Source organism: Tiliqua scincoides, chromosome 4 (genome assembly GCF_035046505.1).
Source record: "Tiliqua scincoides isolate rTilSci1 chromosome 4, rTilSci1.hap2, whole genome shotgun sequence".
In the NCBI taxonomy this organism is placed as follows: domain Eukaryota; kingdom Metazoa; phylum Chordata; class Lepidosauria; order Squamata; family Scincidae; genus Tiliqua; species Tiliqua scincoides.
Genome location: NC_089824.1, coordinates 154005633 through 154025871, shown reverse-complemented (window position 1 = coordinate 154025871; position 20239 = coordinate 154005633). Strand labels below are relative to the sequence as shown.

General features: G+C 42.4%; 1 protein-coding gene across 1 annotated transcript in view; it reads right to left on the bottom strand.

The window, feature by feature from the left end:
• The window catches only part of C8B (complement C8 beta chain), a 42040-nt gene that overhangs the window by 9418 nt on the left and 12383 nt on the right, over positions 1 to 20239 (bottom strand). Inside the window, exons 5-10 of the mRNA XM_066624602.1 lie at positions 15928 to 16084; positions 13950 to 14088; positions 12731 to 12872; positions 10684 to 10816; positions 9739 to 9936; positions 5317 to 5557 (exon numbers count right to left, since the gene is read on the bottom strand). Of these exons, the coding sequence (XP_066480699.1) occupies positions 5317 to 5557; positions 9739 to 9936; positions 10684 to 10816; positions 12731 to 12872; positions 13950 to 14088; positions 15928 to 16084 (1010 nt within the window). The remainder of the gene's footprint in view (positions 1 to 5316; positions 5558 to 9738; positions 9937 to 10683; positions 10817 to 12730; positions 12873 to 13949; positions 14089 to 15927; positions 16085 to 20239) is intronic.

The window sequence follows — 20239 nt, the reverse complement described above, 5'->3', positions numbered from 1 at the left end:
ATATGTGGCAAATAGCAGCTTGGGATCCCACATTCATTTAAGCAAAATTGTGCTGGGTGAAAGGATTATACTCTTGGTCCAATACCCTCCCCCATGCAAGTTTACTTCTACAAGAAATTAAAATGTACAGGAAATTAGTAATTGGATCTCCAATAGCTTGCCTAGTTTGGCCCTAATTTGTGTTGACTACATGTTCTTTGATAGGAGGATAATCACTTCAGCTATGTATCCACAACCATATTTGTGAACTTTAATAACACTTCAGTATTGCTCCTAAATCAGTGGCAAAGCTAAAGGGATTCAGGGGATAGCAATTGCACCAGGCAACAAGCTTTATGGGGCAATCAGCTGAGCTTGACACTAGTTGACACTGGCCAAAATTGTGAAAACTTTGGTATTTTTGAATAATACTATCATATGCCATTCAATTCAATGTAGAATATAATGTAACAAAACATACAGCAACAAAATATCTCTAGTCTATCAAAAGTTATAGCCAAATAACCAGAAAATAAAAAACAACTGCATTGTGTAACAAAAATGGGATTTTCTTCCTCAAAACTGAACAATGAGACTGATCGTTCCAAAAGACAGTTAGGTGTTATTATGATACAGCAGGGAACCAATAAAGTATTAATATACTTTAATATATAGGGCAGGAGGTCTGGTCTAGAGGGTAGAGCCTCCATTTGCCTGAAGATAACATCTACAAGGTCGCCAGTTCGAGGCCACCGGCACCGTGCAACCTTGAAGCAGCTGACAAGCTGAGCCGAGCTATTCCATCTGCTCTGAGCGTGGGAGGATGGAGGCCAGGATGTGAAACCAGATCAGAAAGAAACACCTGAATGTTGTGGTTCTTGAAAGATAGAACCTTCTTTCAATTGTAAAAATCCCTATGGGGATTTAAATAGCCTGCCTATGTAAACCGCCTTGAATAAAGTCTTGAATAAAGACCAAGAAAGGCGGTATAGAAATACCTTGATGATGATGATGATGATGATGATTATTATTATTATTATTATGGGGGGAGCCTGGGGGAGGTGGTAGAGCAAGTGGATGGTGAGCTGCTGGGGGGAAGAGACGGACTTTTCCTCATTTTCACTTTTTTAAAAGCCCAGGTGTGACATCACTTCTGGGGCAACATTTTGAACTCAGTGCCGAGCTATACAATCATTAACTACGCCACTGTCCTAAATAGGACAACTGGGCATGGTCTGCCAAAGTTAATTCCTTTGAAAATTCCTTTGGTTTCAACTGGAGAGATATACTTAACGCACACATTGAAATAAAGTTGACTGACGGCCCAATCCTATGGGTCTGACATGAAAGTGGATCTTCTGATCCACTGTTGTAAAAGGTCTAGCAATAGTACAAACATTATGTGCAATGGAGCTGCTGGAGGAAACAGGCAGTGGTTTGCTGAGTGTGCCAAAATTGGCAGGATGCTGCAATGGAGCAGGTAGGTCAGTAGTGTGGATAGTTCACGGGCAGTTTGGAGGAGGTTCGGGGTGGGGAGGATCCCAGTAGCAGCAACCTGCATGGGATATGATCTCTTTTCCTCCCTGACATGCCAGTTTCCTCTCCTCAGACTTAGGCCAGCTATGTAGGTTGTGTGGATCCAAGGAGACCCATTGAAGGCCAGGCAGCCTACTGAGAAGTAAGTAAAAAAGTTTTTCACTTACCTCTCTTGGGCCGTCTGGTCCCGTCCCCCTAATAGCATGCAGCATGTACACCATTGGCTCAGCTGTATGCTATGTAGTGGTGGAGAATAGGATTGGGCTGTTAGGTTGGAATTCTATACATACTTTCCTGGAAATAAATCCCATTGAACACAATGGGACTCATATCTGACATGCCTAGGATTGCTCTGTTAAAAGTGATACATTTTGGTTGGATCATCTTCATCTTTATTATTTCTAAAATATTTTCAAAACAAAGCACAGAACAAAAATATTATACATTCCTTATACCCGTTAATTATAGCTGTTGCAAGGATATACTGCATGACTTATGAAACTACACTTGGATTTAATTCTATGCATTGCGTCATCCCAGAAAATAGCTAGAAGCATCCTTTTTCTTTCTCAGAGAAAGACTTTAGGAATACCAGTATTGTTTTTCTAATGGAATAATAATGTCTCACTAATACTGGTAATGTAATTTATATGAACACTAGAACAAATGAGCAATTAATATGGGTAGAATACTATCCATAGTTATTTACCCACTCCTCTCTAAGGATTCAAAAGACGCTATTCTGTCTTGGCTTACAAAAATGAATACAGATTGAGGTGAGATGAAATGATTTCTCAAACATTCCTGAATGATAGTTTAAAAATCCAGAATTTAAAATGTTTTCCTTAAACTTCTAAACAAACATGCCTTATCTTCATGGTCTAAATCAGGGGTCTCCAAACCCCGGCCCAGAGGCCAGATGTGGCCCACAGCAAGCCTGTTTCCGGCCTGCGGCCAGTCTCTTGTCTCCTGAAAGCCTCTGGCACATTCTACTGAACATGACCAGAACTGTGCTCTGATTGTGTCTGGAGGGTCTTCTGATGGCCAGAGAGGTTGAATAAATGAGCCCATTCATTCATTTATTCACTCATCTATGTTCCATCTCTTATTTATTTATTTAAATTTTATATTTAAAAATTTTTTCTGGCCCTCCACACCACTCCAGATATTAGATGTGGCCCTCTGGCCAAAATGTTTCGAGACCCCTGGTCTAAATGAACAAGAAACCAAATACTGTGCATTGTGTTCTGTGCATATACAGAAGCTTTTCAGCTCCCTACCAAACATCAGCTCCCGTACACTCTGAAAAATCTTGACAAAGGTTGGGGACCCTCCAAAGCAAAACCTCATGACAAAAAATAAATAAATTCAGTCACCCCATAATGGAGCACAGTTGGAATCACTTTGTACATGAGAGCTCAGAAGCATCTCCCTCTGTGTGTTGAACAGAGGAGTCCAGTAAGAACTTCTGCAGACAGTTGCCAATGGGTAAACAAGAGACTGAATCTATTGATTAACAGCCCAGAGCTCTCTTTGTTTTACACAACAAACACCCGCCTTTGTGAAAGCACCATCCATCAAACCATAAGAGCAATGTCACATAGGGGAGTCACCCCAGTAAATTATTTACCGCTGCTTAGAGTCCTGAATGCTTACAAAAAGGAAATGGATGCAGTGCTAGAACCCACAGGAGAACCCACAGTTGGCTTCAGAGTTTCTCAACTAATTTAACCACTTAGGGTGCAATCCTAACCCCTTATGTCAGTGCTTTCCAGCAATGGCATAGCAGTGCCAATGGAACGTGTGCTGCATCCTGCAGTTGGGTGTCACTTACGGAGGCCTCCTCAAAGTCAGGGAATGTTTGTCCCCTTACCTCAGAGCTGCATTGCCCTTATGTCAGTGCTGGAAAGCACTGACATAATGGGTTAGGAATGCGCCCTTAATTGTTCAAGGGAAGTACTTATAAGTTATTTTACATCATTGTAAAATACTCTAAATCAGGGGTGTCAAACTCATTTCATACAGAGGGCCGAAGTTAGCATTCATGGTGCCTGCTGAGGGCTGAAAGTGACATCATTAAGAAGGAAGTGATGTCATTAAGCAGATGATGGCCAGAAATAAGCACTTTGTTCTCACATAGAAACTCATTAGCTGCAAATGACAGAAAAGGAAATGCAAATCATATTTTTAAGATATGAGAGAGCTCAATTATTATGCTGAGAGGGTCCAATTATAGGGGCCAGATAAATAGCTTCCAGGAACCGGATTTGGCCCCTCTGGCCTTATATTTGACACCCCTGCTCTAAAAGGTCATAATCTTCAGAGATGCACACAAGCATTATGTATCACACATAACCAATAAATAAAAAAGAACAAATATTCCATATGATGCATTAAGCAAACAAATGACGTGGTACCATGATATAATCCTATATCACACTGAATTTCTCCACAACCAAATTTGAATGTATTTGTTATTACAAATGACTTACATTTATATATGCCGAGTTTTTTTAACTGTTCCCCAAAGTGTCTTACATTAGTCTAAATAAAACAATAAACCAATAATCATACAATAAATTGTATAAAAGTAACAGTTGGAGGAGATATATCAGCCAGAGATAAAAAATAATTCAAAGTCCTTCCAAAACAAATTGTTTTCTTTGACCCCTTTAAAAGGCCTGAAGGCTAAATCTGACAGGTCTCTCTTGAGAGAAATTCCATGAGAGAAATCTGGGGCCATTCACCAAGAGACCACTTATAGGTGACAATCCGAGTTGCTACTCTTGAAACTAAGATTCATAACAAGTCCTCATTACCTGCTCTCAAGTCACAAGCTTGCATGGCAGAAGATTCCCTCAAGAACACTTTCTTTGCCCCTTATGGTATTAATGATTAATGAGATTGGTGGAATTTAGCCCACTTGATCCCCAATAATTAAATCCTAGCCTATCGCTTCCATGCAAGTTGATACAGTATTGAGATGTACAAGCCAAATTATTAGGCTAGGTGTTACAGAATCAGGTGTTACTAAATCTAATTAATAATAGTCCACTTACTTATCCTTCCCCTCCTCTGGTGCACTGTATGCAACAGGGGGCGGGCAAATTGGGACGTTTCAGCAGGGAAAGGAGATTTAAATCCCCTTATCCCTGCACAAGCCTCCTGCTCCGCAATGGCTTGCCTTGAAAAGGGGAATAGGATCCTGTGCGTGCCATTACTACCCAATCCACCCCCTCCTAGAGCCTCCCCACTCCCATTACTCTCTCCTCACATAGTTTTGCCCCCCCCCCCGCCTCTGTTCTGCCCTCCCTTCACTCCCTCCAGCCTTCCCCACCAGCTTACCTTCTGTGGCAGGCCTATGCTGGCCCGGTGATGTATCTGAGAAGGCCCAGACCAGAGCCCCAGCCACATGCTACTCAGGGCACTGCTGGAAGGTGCTTTATAACCATTTTTGGGCAACAAGCCCCTGACAGAACACGTATTCCACCGGTGCTCACAGGGCATAGGACTGGGCTGTTACACTGGTTGTCCCTCTTGCACTTTTTTCAAAATAACTTTTCTGTTAAGTTAAAGAAATCAAAGGCTACAAGCATCAATGTACAATAGTAATGGGAATGCTCTGACTACACCACTTGTTAAAGTCTTGGAAATAACAAAACACGAACAAAACTAAGTATGATCAATTGGCACAAATATTGTATGATGCTATGTACTTCTACAGACAAGACCTAAGAGAAAACATTGGCCACCTCTACATAAAATTGCCTGGTCCATCTGCAGCCACATGTGTCCACATACCTGCCTTCTGCAGCTCTACACTATTCATGATCAAAGTATATTCATAAGTGCCCCCAAGGGTTGCTTCTGTGACATAATGTGTTCCGTAATCTCGGTACAGCTCTCGATACTCTCCATAGCTGTACTCTGAAGGCAAATGAAGAAGTCTCTGGAAGAACTCATAGTGAAGCATCAAATTTCGAGCCTTTAGTCTGTACTGAGCCACTTCCAACTCTGCACGTGCATGGATAAACTTGCTAGACTGCAAGAAAAACAAAGCTATTAAATGAGACGTCTTTGAAAATGCTCTACCATAGCACTGCACATCTTATGCATGCACATGTACGTATCTACAGATTTGAGCTACTGCTTCAGTGAAATATATTCTGAAAACACACTAGAAATGTGTATGTAAAATATATCATAAGACACCTTATTGAAAGTGAATTAAACCTACAGGAGAGGGGTCTTGTAAGTATTTCTAGTAAATAAATAAAAACCCAAAGGGCATTACTAGAGAAATACAACATTTTATATCTGTACATGCTGATGAATCATAAGAGCAAAACCATTCCTCAAGGCAAAGGCCTATAGACCTTGCTCTGGAGATATTCACTCATGTTCATTTCTGCTAAAAAGGATAAGAAAATCGAACTGCCGAGATACCTTCATAAAGCTCAGCTAGGTCAATATATAAATTAGACTGGGAACAAATGGGTACAGGCAGATACATGAATTCACTTGATTCATTCATAGAAGTTAATTTTTGGGTTTGATTCAGAAATTTGAAAAGCTGTATTCATTTCGGCTCAGAAGCAAAATTGAACTACTTATTGCCCTTGGGGAAAACATTAATTGTGTTGCCTACCTATTCAAACCTTATTATGATGATGGTCTCTTTTTTTAACTTTAATTTTCTTTGACAGTGATTGTAAAATATGTGCAGTTCATTTTGATCATATAATTTGGGAGCTAAGGCATCTGAAGATGTTTAATGTAGCAATCTAATCCCAGTTTTCAAGTACTAAATGGACTGAGTGGAAAAAATGCTACATTTATATACACCCACCTATATGAGCAGCCCTACTGCAGCAGTACTACAGTACTTGTGTTTTGTGCAGTGTACACCCTCTCCTGAACTAAAGAATTCCGAAGATGCTTCAACTCTCCCAAGGTGAAATGGTTTGCTTCAGACTATAATTAAACTATGGAAGGCCTGCAAGCTGTTTTCATTATGTATTACTGTCATGACTGCCCTGCAGTGGAATAGCTTGGTTTCTTCGCTTCTATTGCCATTTTCTGAACTGACAGCACCTGTCTTGTTTCACCAGTCTAACATTAGCATGGCCTTTTATGCGCAAGCTGACATCTTCCTGGAAATTCCAAGGACAGGAAGGCAGATATTGAAGATAATTCTTTTGGAAAAGCAAATTGCAAAGGAACAGCAGATGATGGAATACAGAAGCTTTATTTATTTGTCACAGTATTTATATCCCACCTTTCTCACAGACTCAAGGCGATTTACACAGGCAGACTGAACGTAAACCCCATTTTTCAATGAGGTTTTTTCCAGATATGATTCTTTGAGAAAATCTCACAGAACCCTCCATTTCTCCAGATGTTTCCCTTCATAGAGCAGTCATCATCCTGGCTACCGCCTCTTGAGCCCTCCAAGCTCTTGCCAGGCAGCTGCAAATCAAGCTTCATGTCACTTCTCAAGATGTTATCCTTTTTTTTTTTTTTTTGCCAGCTGATTCCTCCACACTCCTCTGCTGAGATCTGCCAGTGGCTTCTCACAGTCTCTCATACAGTCTCTTGGCCACCCTTCCGAGAAGCTGATCCTAGTTAGCTTTTTCAGACAAGGCAACAGCTCAGCCTACAGACCACACCACCTGCCCTGCTGCTTCAAGCCCAGTTTTTGTGCAAATTTCTGCCACATAACCTGTGTGTATCCTCAAATCCCTTCAAGGGTCAACTCTCCCACAAAGTGTGGCTGTTGCTTCAAGTGGTGGATTATCAGGATGACAAAATACGCCACTGTGCCACTCTGCCTGCCTCCTGAAGGGCCGTGGCAGAACTGATCAGCAGCCTGAAAACTGCCACCCCACCCCACCTCCATTCTCCACTGCAGAGCCAACCTGCAGAAAAACTCTGCTGGCAGCAGACTGAACATACGTGGTACTTCTTGGCAGCCGCATGCAGCGGGCAAAGGTGAATCTAAATTATCTCTGCTGCTAGTGACTCTGCGCACTGCTGCTCCTGCTCTTCATCTCTCTTGGTCTCTCTGCCCCTCCCCAGATCCTGCTCACAGCATGCACAATTTTTCCCATCCAACATCCATCTAATTCTGTGGGGGAGCAGCTCTCCTTGATCATGTTCATGTGGCTCATTCATTTCCTTTTGACATCAATCCACTGCACTAACTAGTCCCTCAGCCTCTCTGTTGCTTCCCCTTTCCCTCCCCCATGTTTGTCTGTTCTGGGCATGGCTCTCTTCCTGTCCATCTCCCTCTTGCCTGTCCAACAAGCTACCACACAATCCTATGAATGTCAACTCAGAGGGAGGTCCCACTAATTTCATCAGGTTGGGACGGCAGCCTTAATCTTTCTCCCTCTCCCTCCGTTTCCAAACTGTGCCTGGCAGTACCGGCCATTAGCTAAAGGTACTGTCCTGCCAAGGCACTTGGTGATACTGCAAAATCTGTTCAAGCATCGAGTTCAGGCTTCAGCTCATCAGTTGAGCAACAGACCCAGAGCCAGAGCAACAGCATTGCCCTACTTCCTACCCTTGTCATGAGCAAAGGTTTTGTTTTTTTCCTGTGGCTGAAGCCAGTCAGAATCAAAATGCTGTGTACACTTTGTACAATTTCCCTTCAGCAAATTATTTAAGTTTTTTAAAAAGTGGGAAGGGTGGTGTGGCTTGAAATTCCTTCCCAAATGGTTAACAGGAAAGAGAAAGAGTTGGGCAGGGAATCTACAGACAACCCCTGGCCTGTTTCAACTGGTCTGGGATTGCAGAGTCTAGAGATGAAGAGGTGGGAACTGGAATGGTCAGGGAGGTGAGTTGTGAAGTTGATACTACATGCGGCGGCCACATTTGTGAATGTTGGTCTTCTTACACGTGCAGGCTTTTCTAGAAAGCCACCTGTTTTTCTAGTTTCAAAGCCATTTTCTTGTCTCTAGTCTGCCTTTATCCTCAATTTCCTTTTTACTCTTCAAGATAATTTTATCTTTTATCTAGCCGCCTTTTATCCACTGCCTCTCTGTTCTTTCGTCCTCCTTCATATGTTATGTTCATATAATTATATAATAAATAATTCATATATTATTATATGTTATAATAAACATGAGGGGCAAAATAGCAGGCAGTCAACTGTTGTCTATTGGAGCAGAGCTGAGACAACCATTAGCTGCCGTCCTAAGGCTTTTTCCTTAGTCTGGCTCTGGTTTTTGGGTCCAATCCAGAGCACTTTGTGCTGGCTCACTGCCAGCGTGCACTGTCACAAATGTGCTGTAAGGCACATCTGTGACTGTTACCGTTGGCTTAGTGCCAGAGCTGGCCCAGCACAAGTGCATGCTGGGCCAGCAACGGTCGGAGGCCAGTGCTCCATTACCGGGTGTTTGCCTGGAGCTCTGGGCATTGGAGAGGTAGTGGTGGGGCGTTCTGGGGTGGAGGGAGGGTGGGGAGACAGTGTGGCGAGGGAGGGAGCAGGACAGGAGGGAGGCGGGACCAGCAGAGCTCCGCCAGATCCAGAGCCCAGTGTCGAGTCTCGCAGCCCAACATGAGGCATCTCAGCGTGTGGTCGGTCTGTGGAACTCCTTGCCACAGGATGTGGTGCTGGCGTCTAACCTAGACGCCTTTAAAAGGGGATTGGACAAGTTTCTGTAGGAAAAATCCATTACAGGTTACAAGCCATGATGTGAATGTGCAACCTCCTGATTTTAGAAATGGGCTATGTCAGAATGCCAGATGCAGGGGAGGGCACCAGGATGCAGGTCTCTTGTTATCTGGTGTGCTCCCTGGGGCATTTGGTGGGCCGCTGTGAGATACAGGAAGCTAAACTAGATGGGCCTATGGCCTGATCCAGCAGGGCTGTTCTTATGTTCTTATGTTCTTATCTTGCCTCTGAGATGGCTTTATTCTTTTTGATCACTTTGACAGGTTTCATGCAGGCCAGGCAGGCAGGGTTAGGGATTTCAACCTGCACTCTGAGGTAAACATAACTTGGTACCGTTCCTCAGAGGCTTCCTGGATTGCAGACACTGTCTGGTGAGTCCTCTGGCTTTCTGGCTTAGCCCTTCAACAGAACAAACCCCCGACATCATTTTTACTTCAACACTGCAGGGTGTTCAACAAACTAATTCAAATGTGATCATCTCAAAATGTGTACACATCGCATTTTCAGTCTAAAATGATTGTGGATCTGAGCAGAAGAATATTTACCGTTGATGAAAACCTTTTCGTCCTCTGCACAAATTTCTTGTACCTGTTGTCGTTCTGACTGTAACCAAATTCAAATATGCTTGGTATTTTTATTCCAATGCTGAAGCTTTTTTGTTTCGATACTGCCTTGGAGACAGTCTGCTCAAAGTCTGAGTATGATTCATATTCACTCAATGCAAATTCATATTTGCCTTTGGTCTAAAAAAAGCAAGAAAAAAAATTTCATGTTTCGTATCCTAATTTCACACCTGGAGTTTAGGAGGGAACAGGCATGAGTTTGAATCCTGTTTACACTTTGAAGATGAAAAGTACAGTGTAATTGGCTAAATGCTGTTATTATTACCAAAGTACTATGCATCAAAGAGAAGTAAACAATTTTTAAAAGGAACACGATTCCCGTTCTCAAAAGCATATTTAGGCATGGGTGAAACGTGCTGAAATTCTACTTCCAGGTTGACTTTGGAATGGATTCTTGTGGCATGCCAGTTTATTCAAGATCAGCCATTCCTCTCTTTAGGTAAAGGCCTCCAATGTTTTTATATGCCTGTGAGGGTCATTGACAGATACACTGCATCATGGATTTTGTAGTTCTATGACTGCATAAATAATTGTTCTCATGTATTCATAGTTCACTCAGGCCTCAAGTTTTCACAAGTTACTTAGACTAGATCAGTGTAAAATGTCTTTTTGTTTTGTTTACATTCATATTTTGCAAGGTTCCAAAAGTCTGAAAATCTTTTCTTACAAAGAAACACTAAAATGTCAAATTTTGTCTGTGAACAGGTCTTTTAGGTTATCGCTAAAATTTACATGGAGTAATTAAGAATTCCATACTTATTTGGAATTCATATAAGAGTGCCTAGCCACAATTCTCACATTCAGAAGGGATATGATGTACCAAGAATGCCATGAAGTTAATCAGCTCAACCAAATGTTTATTCTTACCTGTGGCAAATAGCTTTCTACATTGTATGGTTTTCGAAATCTGGTATCCATGATATATTGTGGAGAACATGCTCCAGCATAATATTTATGGTCAAGAACCAATCCTTCCAGATCATTTGTGAAAATATTCAATCTGGGGAGAAGGGACATAGATAAAATCAAGTGTACATGACAGTCACTAACGTCACATAAAACAAGTTATACTTTTTTGTTACAAATGTATTCGATTTGCGTTCTGCTATCAGGGAATTCTATCTACGACATACAAAGAGGAGGATCAGAATTTTAGTTTCCTCAAGGCTATTGCTCCACACAGTTTTACGGAGCAGGTTTGCGAGGAAAGGCAAATGTTTAATTTCCTGTGAAAATGATTCCTTCAAAACACATGGCAACACAAATTCTTGCACCTGTATTTTATATGTGCAATTCTATCCTCTACCCTAGCTAACAAAACAGTGTCTGGATAAAACAATGGATTGGGAAGTTATGCTTTGATAAATACTATAGTAACAGAAAACTGCAATACAGTGAATATTAAACCTTTCCAAATAGTGTCTGTCATCATTCCTTTCTTCCCATCACCCAATACTGAGAAGGGATAGAAAACTCATTATTGATTGCTTGACCACAGATTTGTAAAGTTTGTCAAATGTACTTATAGGCCAAACTCATGGATTGCATCAGAAGGGTTGGGACAGATCTCTCTGATGCCAGAATACAGAGAATTGGGCAGGTGGAATGCAACCTTCATAGCCATAATGCTTCCCTAGACTTTTACTCCGTGACTAGTTCTCTTCCCATCCAATAAAAACAACAGTAAAGTATGCGAAGCACAAAGCTCATGGTTGGCAGTCAGACAAGACGGTATGAGTATCTCCATCAAAGGTCAGAAGGCCCTAGTGCTCGGGTGGATGAGACGTGGGCCTGTCTGGGTAAGTCTGGCTTTCTTAGGCCCCAGATGACTTGAGCCTGTGAACCCCAATGAGTTCACCCTGAAGGTGAGCCTGGCAATTGTGCTGTGAGATTCTGAGTCCACATCCTTGCTTAAGCTGATAGGAAGAAAAGTACTGTGTGGTAAGAGACAAATCTCTAACTGTGACTAAGGGCCCAATCCTATCCAATGTTCCAGTGCCAATGCAGCTTCAGTGCAGCCCTGAGCTAAGGGAATAACATTCCTTTACACTGAGGAGGCTTCCCTTACTGTCCCCCACCACAGAATGAAGCATGGGGTGGGGTAGAATTCCCTAAGGAGCAGCTCTGTTTATTGGGCTTCTTCCTGCCCCCCCCCCCATCAGACTGCAAACTCTTTGGATTCTAAGAATGTCAGTGTTTACTTTCAAAGTTACATTTAAATTCCTCAAATAAAAATCATTTTTATGCCTTTTGCCTTATTATGAACAAACAGAACCCTCTGTCACTACTGATATGACATTGGGTGAGATGGGGGGGGGGCGAGAGAATAAACTTTTCAGATTGACCTGCAGTCAATCTGTAGTCATATTCTGATCACTTAACAGAAACAGAATGGATCCACCTGGCCACTCTGCCTGTGGATATAGGAAGGTGTCCATTAACTATGCACCATGCTGGAGGACAGGTGGGTCCCTATTCTTGCCAGTGACTAGACAGGGATTGAGGACATATTTGAAAGAGAGTTTACATTAGTTCATGCAGATCCTAGTATTGTACGGCAAAAAGGAAGGAAGGATTATTTGTTTATTCCTCCCTTGACTGCAGTGCTGAGGGGAAAGTTTGAAATGGTTAGTTATGTGCTATTCACTGCATAGTTTTCCTCTGACCAAACTTATGACAATGTGTTTTAAATCCAAATTGGGGCATTAGTTAATAACCTTTGATCCCAGGGCCAGCCCAACCATGAGGCCAACTGAAGTGGTTCCCTCCAGCATCAGGCTGCTGGTGTGTGTGTGTGTGTGTGCATTTGGCATGGCTCCTCAATTGTCAGGAGATCTTGGGCCAGCCCTGTTTGATCTAACACAACTACAGTTGTGCTTGAAATTCTGCTTGAGAAAAGGATGGAGGTGCTTACCCACTTGCTAGCATTTGGATTCCCCAGAAATCTTCTGTCTTCTGGTTGCATTTTTTGTACACTTTTTTACAGTTTCTTTCATCTGACTGATCCCCACAGTCATCATCTCCATTGCAAAGCAGCCTCCGATTAATGCACCTTCCTACAGCACAGAAAGGGATCCGCCTAATTAGTCGTCAATCTGGTATAACCTTTTATTTTAATAAAGGCCATGTTGAGCCCCTCCCCCCAACTTTGCAAACAGTATTATTAATTTCAACTTTCACCTGAGAGCTCTTTCTTACCTGTTCTTCTCTTTAATCATGTTTAATAACTAAACACGGTTAAATGCTTTGGGTAAGTCTGCTGAGGCTCACGTATTTGCAATACTCTTTCAAACCTGAATCAGATTTACAATAAGAATTCAACTATCCCACATTGCTTAGAAAAGGTCAAGAGAATATTGTATGACTCCAATGGCCGCATGAGGCAAACATCTCACCATCTAGTTGGAATCTAGAAGTCAATTCTGAATATTGAAGATCATGGCCATTATTTTACAAGGATGTTTCAAAATCTTGGGATTGAGCTGGAATACTTGAAAACATGTTTAGGCTGCCTGCAAAGACTGAGAAACCCAAAGAGTCTGATGTGCTTTTAGTGCTCAGGGAGAGCACTTTTGTTCTCCCTATCATACCAGATGGTCCTTCAAATGAATCTTGAACCTAGATAATTGGAAACTCCATCTCAGCACAATGGAACAGCTTATCTAATGACCTTTGGTTTATCTCTCTGTTCTTTGGTTGTTAAAACCAGAATAGTATGGTTGACTTACTAGTGGTTGTTCTGGACATAAAAATGGCAAGGACTCCTTGTCTATGCAGCCGTTCTAAGTTCCAGCAAGATGCTAGTGTGCATCCTCTTGGTATCTTTCACACAGCGTTTTTCAAAACTTACTTTCTACCTGCCTTTAAGATCCAAGAAATGTGACATGATGGACATACACAGCTATGTCTGTTGAATCCATTTTTGTTATAGATTTTATGAATATTTTTTTAAAAAAGAAATGTCGCCATGCAAATAATATAAGATGGAAAAGATTCAGTTTTGACAAACCAAACTATGTGGCCTTCTACACTATAGTTTGAAAGCCTAACATTTTTGCATTCACTCTATTTAGGTCAGCTCCACTGGATGTGAGTTTGTTCGAACTTAGGAAAGCCACCTGTAAGTCACAAACCTGTGTCACATACAAAGCCTTCACATCTAACAGTATTCCTGCAAGGTCTGTTTATAACGCAGTCTTCAGTTTCTTTGTCAGAGTAATCACATGGGTCACCGCTGAACTGAGAAGGCCGTTCCACCCGGGCAAATCTGTACTGTAACAGAATAGATATTAGAAAGTTCAGGACTACTAAATTTTTTTTAAAAATATCTCTGTTGGTAACAGCTTCCAATAACGTGCATAGCTTATTCCGCCTAGTTTTTATGCTTATTCCGCCTAGTTTTTAAGAATATATAATTCTTGAAAACTATATTTCTATATCAGCTATATTGCTGATAGTGTTCACCATGTTCAGCACAAAATATTTTTATTATGGCTTATTCTAGGTCAGAATACAATTCTTACCAGCATTGAGTTAGCAAAAAGGTACAGTACTGAGTAAACCTCTAACTAATAGCAATACTGCTGCATACTTACCTGCCTATGTGATCTTGTACTGGATTGGAATGTGCCTGGTTGTAAGCCAGTTGACCTGCCAACTCCAGAGTAAAGGACAACTTGTATGTGTGGGGTGGGGGTGGGAGACGTGTGCATCAAGTGGGCTGACAAGCCATAGAAACTCTTTGGCAGATAGGGCAAGTTGTTTCAGGCAAGGAGAGAACGGGGACATACCTGGGCCCAGGGATAGGAACTGGCGTGCATGACTGCTGCTGAGATCCTCTCCTTCCTGCCCCCGAACTACCCTCCAGTTTGCCCCACTCCCTTCCCTAGATAGCCCACAAACTGCCCCCTGCACCACCATACCTGAACTGGTGGAGCATTTGGGAGGTTCTGGCATGTGTGCAGAGCCTTTGGCCATTTCCACCTGCGGCTCAGTCACTCATGATGGTGGTGCTACGTTAGCACCATTGCTGGGTCACTTTTGACAGTGGATCACAAGATCTGCTGTTGGGCTAATAACCTCCCACATCACAAACAAGGCTATTGAAGGCACCCCACACAAATGGACCCCACATCAGAAGCATTCTAACACAACTAGTAATGAACAATGGCTCCCCAGTCATTTTTCAGAGGAGAAAAGGTGATGCAGAAGTTGCTTCTGCATTTCTTAGCCAAAGGATGGTTCCTTTGAAATCAGCAGCAGTTAATTGTACTGTGGGATTGAAGTTCAAAGAGGTCCATCAGAGGCTCAAATATTTGCCTTCCACTGCTGAGGGGCATATAAGTCCCTAGAGACAAGTGTAGTTTTGTGGGAAAGGCTCAAACTGGAACGAGATCTTGAGAGATATGGAAGCTAATGAGAAATTTAAAAAATACTAAAGGTCAGGTTGTGGAAGGCAAAAGACTGAGAAAGAGAAACTTGAAGATGGAAGGGGTGTTGGCTTGAAGGATAGGGCAGAGGAGACAGAGAATTCAGGTAAGAAGTCAAGGGACTTGAAGATGTCTCATGCTACTTAAAGTTAGTGGAGCCTTGCATGCTTTGGTGTATGAAGTGTGGGTGCACATGAAAATGTATGCGTGCATGCATACAAACAGTGATAAGAGTGCAAGTACAAGTGTCAACAGAACTCTGCCCAAGGGCCAGCTCTGAAATCTCAGTACCAGCGGCAATACAGAAAGGAAGCCAGGAGGGCACCGTGGGTAGTCCAATGCAGGGGTTTTCCCCACGTGCAAGTCAGCACTGAGTGAGAGGCAGACTGGCCAAGAGTTAGGATGGAGGACAATGTAGACAGAAATCTGAACATGGACCCAGGGGACAGAACTTTGCCTTATCCTGTACAGAAGTCTTCACATGGGAAAGTCCCTACTCCGTCCTCCTCACAGCAATCTCTTGCAGACCTCCCCCACCCACTCCTGATGTACACAGAACCAGTGTGGAGCAATATTGGATGCTGCTGAGGAAGGTGAAAATCCCCCTCCCCCATGCAAATGCCTTCCATATATGCAGATCAAGGTTGCGGATATCAATCTTAGACATGCCTAATAAACTCACCCTTTTCTTCTGGCAAGGTTCACAAGTGGTCCATGATGACCAGCTGGAAAGGATGCAGTCTATGGGAAGTGGCGAGTTGTTTGGAGATCGGCGCCACCTGGCTTTGGACATGTTGACATCAACTCCATTTAGGTGAAGGGAAAGTTCCTTTTCTCCACTGTATGTTAATAGGGGGAAAAAAGTTCTTCTCCATCAAGGCAACTGGCATTCTATTTCTTATCAACACCACTGATTTGAACACTATTTAGAGCACTTCCCTTTTACAGAGATATACATAAGGTGGCAAAACACATAACAATTTGGCTACTCTGCTTGCAAATGAGGTTGATGTTGGACCAACATCCTCAACATGGCAGCCATCAACAACCACATACTGAAACACTTCTGCAACTACCAATCATACATGCAAATCTCTGCCTGGACTGGCTTTCTAGCTACCACTGGGAGAATTGGGCTTCCACTTGCAGAATTGGGCTGAAAATTGATCTGTAGAGAGAGCAAACTGCTCTCTACAACAGTCACACAATCCCCTCAACAGTGTACAGTGGTTGCCATGCCAAAGGTGGTGAAGCGTCACACATTGACAGAAAGTCACTGAAAGGAGAGGAGAAAATCTGGAATAAATTTAGGGTGGGGTGTTAATCTGAAAGCTCTTCCTGGCCATTGGATTTGCTGCTGTGATGTCACAGAAGCTTGAAGCTCTGGCAGGATTGTGTGTGTGACTCCCAAGCATACTCATGTGATGCAAAATTATGACCAGCCATATCCCTAAATCACCATCTTTAGAAGAGTAAGAATACAGATTAGGATTAGGATTAGGACAGACAGACAGACAGATAGGGCCTCTTCCTTGGAGGAGGAACCTCACTAGTTTTAGTTGTCACTTCTGCTCTTTTAACATACAACAAACCTTTATTAGGCATATATTCTGCTCTTTTACTTATTTTAACTATAAATGAATCCACTTGTTGTTTTAAACTTGTATACCACGTTAGTTAAGAAAGAAAAAACTGAGACATTTCTGAACAAATAACTATCAGATTTAAAAAAAACAAAGTAAACTTTGAGAGTGTCCAAGTGAGAAAAGAAGGCATGCTGACACAGTAAGGAGGCACAAACTGTTTTGGTCAGAACCAAGTGATACAGAAAGCCTGAAGAAAGCCTGGGAGGGACGTGAGGAGGATGGAAAGTCCTCAAGGCCATTCTTCATGGTAAGAACGTTCTGCATAATCCATCACTGTGCATGGATTAAGGGTGACTGGAAGAAGCAGGAAGTCTGCCTGGTAATTGTATGTCAGAAGAGCCCAGCTGGGGATTTTGTTTGCTTGTTTTCATAACTGACGGTATTCCAATAATTTTTCTTGCGTAGCTAGATACATTCATAAACAACGGAACCAGTTCATCTGTTCTTCTCTCCCTCACCATCAGTTTTTAAATCCATCAGCACAAGACTGTATCCGATCAGTATAATTCATTCTTATTGTATTGCTGAAAAAATATCCATCATGATGATGGGTTTGTATTTTGCAAGGATCAGTGTCAAAGGGAAAAGGGCTTCTCCCCACAACATTGTTCCCCAGTGTAAAGCCGTTAGCTTTCCCCCACAAGAAGGGGCTTTTTATATGGGATAGAGTAAAAGGGTGTCATCAGACTAAACCTCCTCCTTCTCCCTGTTGATCCTAGTGACTGACAGCCCAATCCTAACTAGCACCGGAGCAGCATGGCCACTTGGGTCACACTGTATCCAGCTCTCGGAAGGAGCAGGCTGGAGATCTCCTCAAGGTGAGGAGACATTTGTCCCTTACTCTGGGCAAACCCACAGCCTGCACAATCTGTGCCTGCCAAATGGCTGGCACAAGTCCGAGAAGCCTTATGTCAGGCTTTCAAGCAGGGGAGTGGGAATAGGATATGGCATATGCTGTCGCCACCAATAGCACCCCTCTTCCGGGTCTGATCCACCCCCTTTCTGCCTTCCCCCACCAGTTATACCCCTCCCTCCCGGCAGTTCTGCTCTCCTGCCCCACCCAATGGGAGTTCACCTGCTTTGTTGGGTGCTCTGTTTGGATCCAGCACCTGTGGAGCAGCACAGGCCTTCCCTCCAGCACTCTTATAGGGTGCCGCAAAGTGCTTTACAGCACTTTTGCAGCACCCTAGGCCAGTGAAGCAGGTGCAGCACTGGTGTAAGTGCTGGTAAGGATTGCGCCGCCAGAATCAAACCTGCTTCAACCTGCATAGTTCCATCCTGGTTTCTGATTGGGACAGGATGTGGAAATAGGGGTGTGTGAGTGGGTCTGTGGAACAATGTTGTTTGTGAGTCTAAGGGCATAATCTTAAGCAGGTCTACTCAGAAGTAAGTCCTATTGTGTTCAATGGGACTCACTCCCAGGAAAGTGAGGTTAGGATTGCAGCCTCAGTCTTGACTGCCAAAGGAAAAGAAGAGGGGATAGTCAAGGAGAGACCACCCTTGAACTCTCTCCCCCATGAAACACCAGTGTGACTCTTCTATGTTTGGGAGAGGGTTGTGAGATTTGGCAGGTTTCCGCCTGCATGTACTAATGAGTGGTGTTAAACAGTATCAAAGAAACCCATTCATTTTCCTCCACTAATATGATGTCTGATACCAATCTCTTTCAGGTGTTATACCTGTCTCTTAATGGTTTCCCCCAGCATAGAAAGAGCCCATAATTTTTCAGGCTGACATTTTGAAGATCAGTATGTCGCCTTCATGTAAAACATCACTAGTCAAATGTATAGCTCTCTTTTTCTCAGGCAAGGCTATTAATAAAATGTTGATGGTTGAGTGTGTGGCGGGGGGGGGGATAATTCTATAATTGCATATATTTCAATAATACCAGAAGGGCTTCCAGTGCATTAGTAGGAAGAAATCTATGTCCTGTGCATTTCCCGAGGCAGGTGCAAAGAGTGTTCTGGAAAAAAGATGCTACATTTTAACGCAGATCTATATAACTTGCAGTCCACCAAACCAAATACAATCTGTCTTGGTAAGTCAGTTTTATTGTTGTCTGCTAACAACTGGGGGGAGAAAAGCACATGGTAGAAGGACACAGCAATCGGCTGTAGGTTGTGTGTGCCCGGCTTGGGGCCCACAAATTGTGTAGGTCTATTTTAATGAGATCCCACAGGACTGAAGTAGGACGATGTGCCAATTTTAAAGGAGCCTTCAAGTAAACCTTCTTGTACTTATTTATGAATACAAAAGATATATATATATCTTTTCACCAGCAGTTAATAAACATTTCATCTACTTGGACAATGGTTAGAAGACACACACTACACAGGGAGTAGACACACTACTCTGCCACTGACTGTCTCAATTCTCTTACCAACTCCAGATCTCTGAGATGTAAGTGGAATCAGGCCCATAAGAAGTAGATTTCCATTACAATGAAATATACAGGGAAGTTTACCTTTTCTGTTCCTACTAAAGATATCAACTTCCTGCCTAGCTGTGAAGATAATGATTTATGTTTTTCTTTCCTGTACTGCTTGTAACTCAATCAGACCTTGAAGGGTCTGGTATGAAATGATTTTAGATACACCTACCTGTGATCTGCCTGTTTGTTGTTGGCAGAACAGTTTAATAGTTATTTAATTCCTATAAAATATATCGGGAGGTGGGAGAGGAAATGTTGCCATTTTCTTTCCCTTGCTCCTGACTCCTTCACCTGTTGCTATCTAGCAGTAAAGAGCTCAGGGTCAAGGCTGGAAGAGTGTTTGATGTCTATATAGCAGGGGAAGTGGAGAAAGGAAAAACATTTCCTTTTTCCTTTCCTTCCTTCTGAAACACCTCTATATATTGCAGGACATTTTTCACTGCATCTCATTCCATGCCTCTTACCCTTCCCCCTGCAGGACAACTTATTAAACATTGTTAGGGGCTTTACTGACTCCCTTCCCCCTCCTGATTTTCTTTTTTCATTTTCAATTAACACCCTAATACTTAATGGTTCAATTGCTCTCAGTATTTCTTAGTTGCTTGAAGTTCAGTGGTCCTTATCAGGCCACTTGTCTTAATGTATTTATTGCATTTTGACTTTAAAAACCCACATATAACAAAGTATTCTATAATATTTTTGTATAGAGTTATAAAAAATTACTTAATTGCATAGAACTATATCATATAAAGTGGGGTTTTTAAAGCCTAAGGTCTTAAAATTAAAGAAAAGGCTACAGCACAGCAGGGTTGATCAGTTATTGGACATAGAGCTGCTTATTATCTATCCATGAGAAACCATTTGTTTTCCAAACGAATACGTTTCTACCTACCCAGGATGTCTTAATTCTGGGCAGC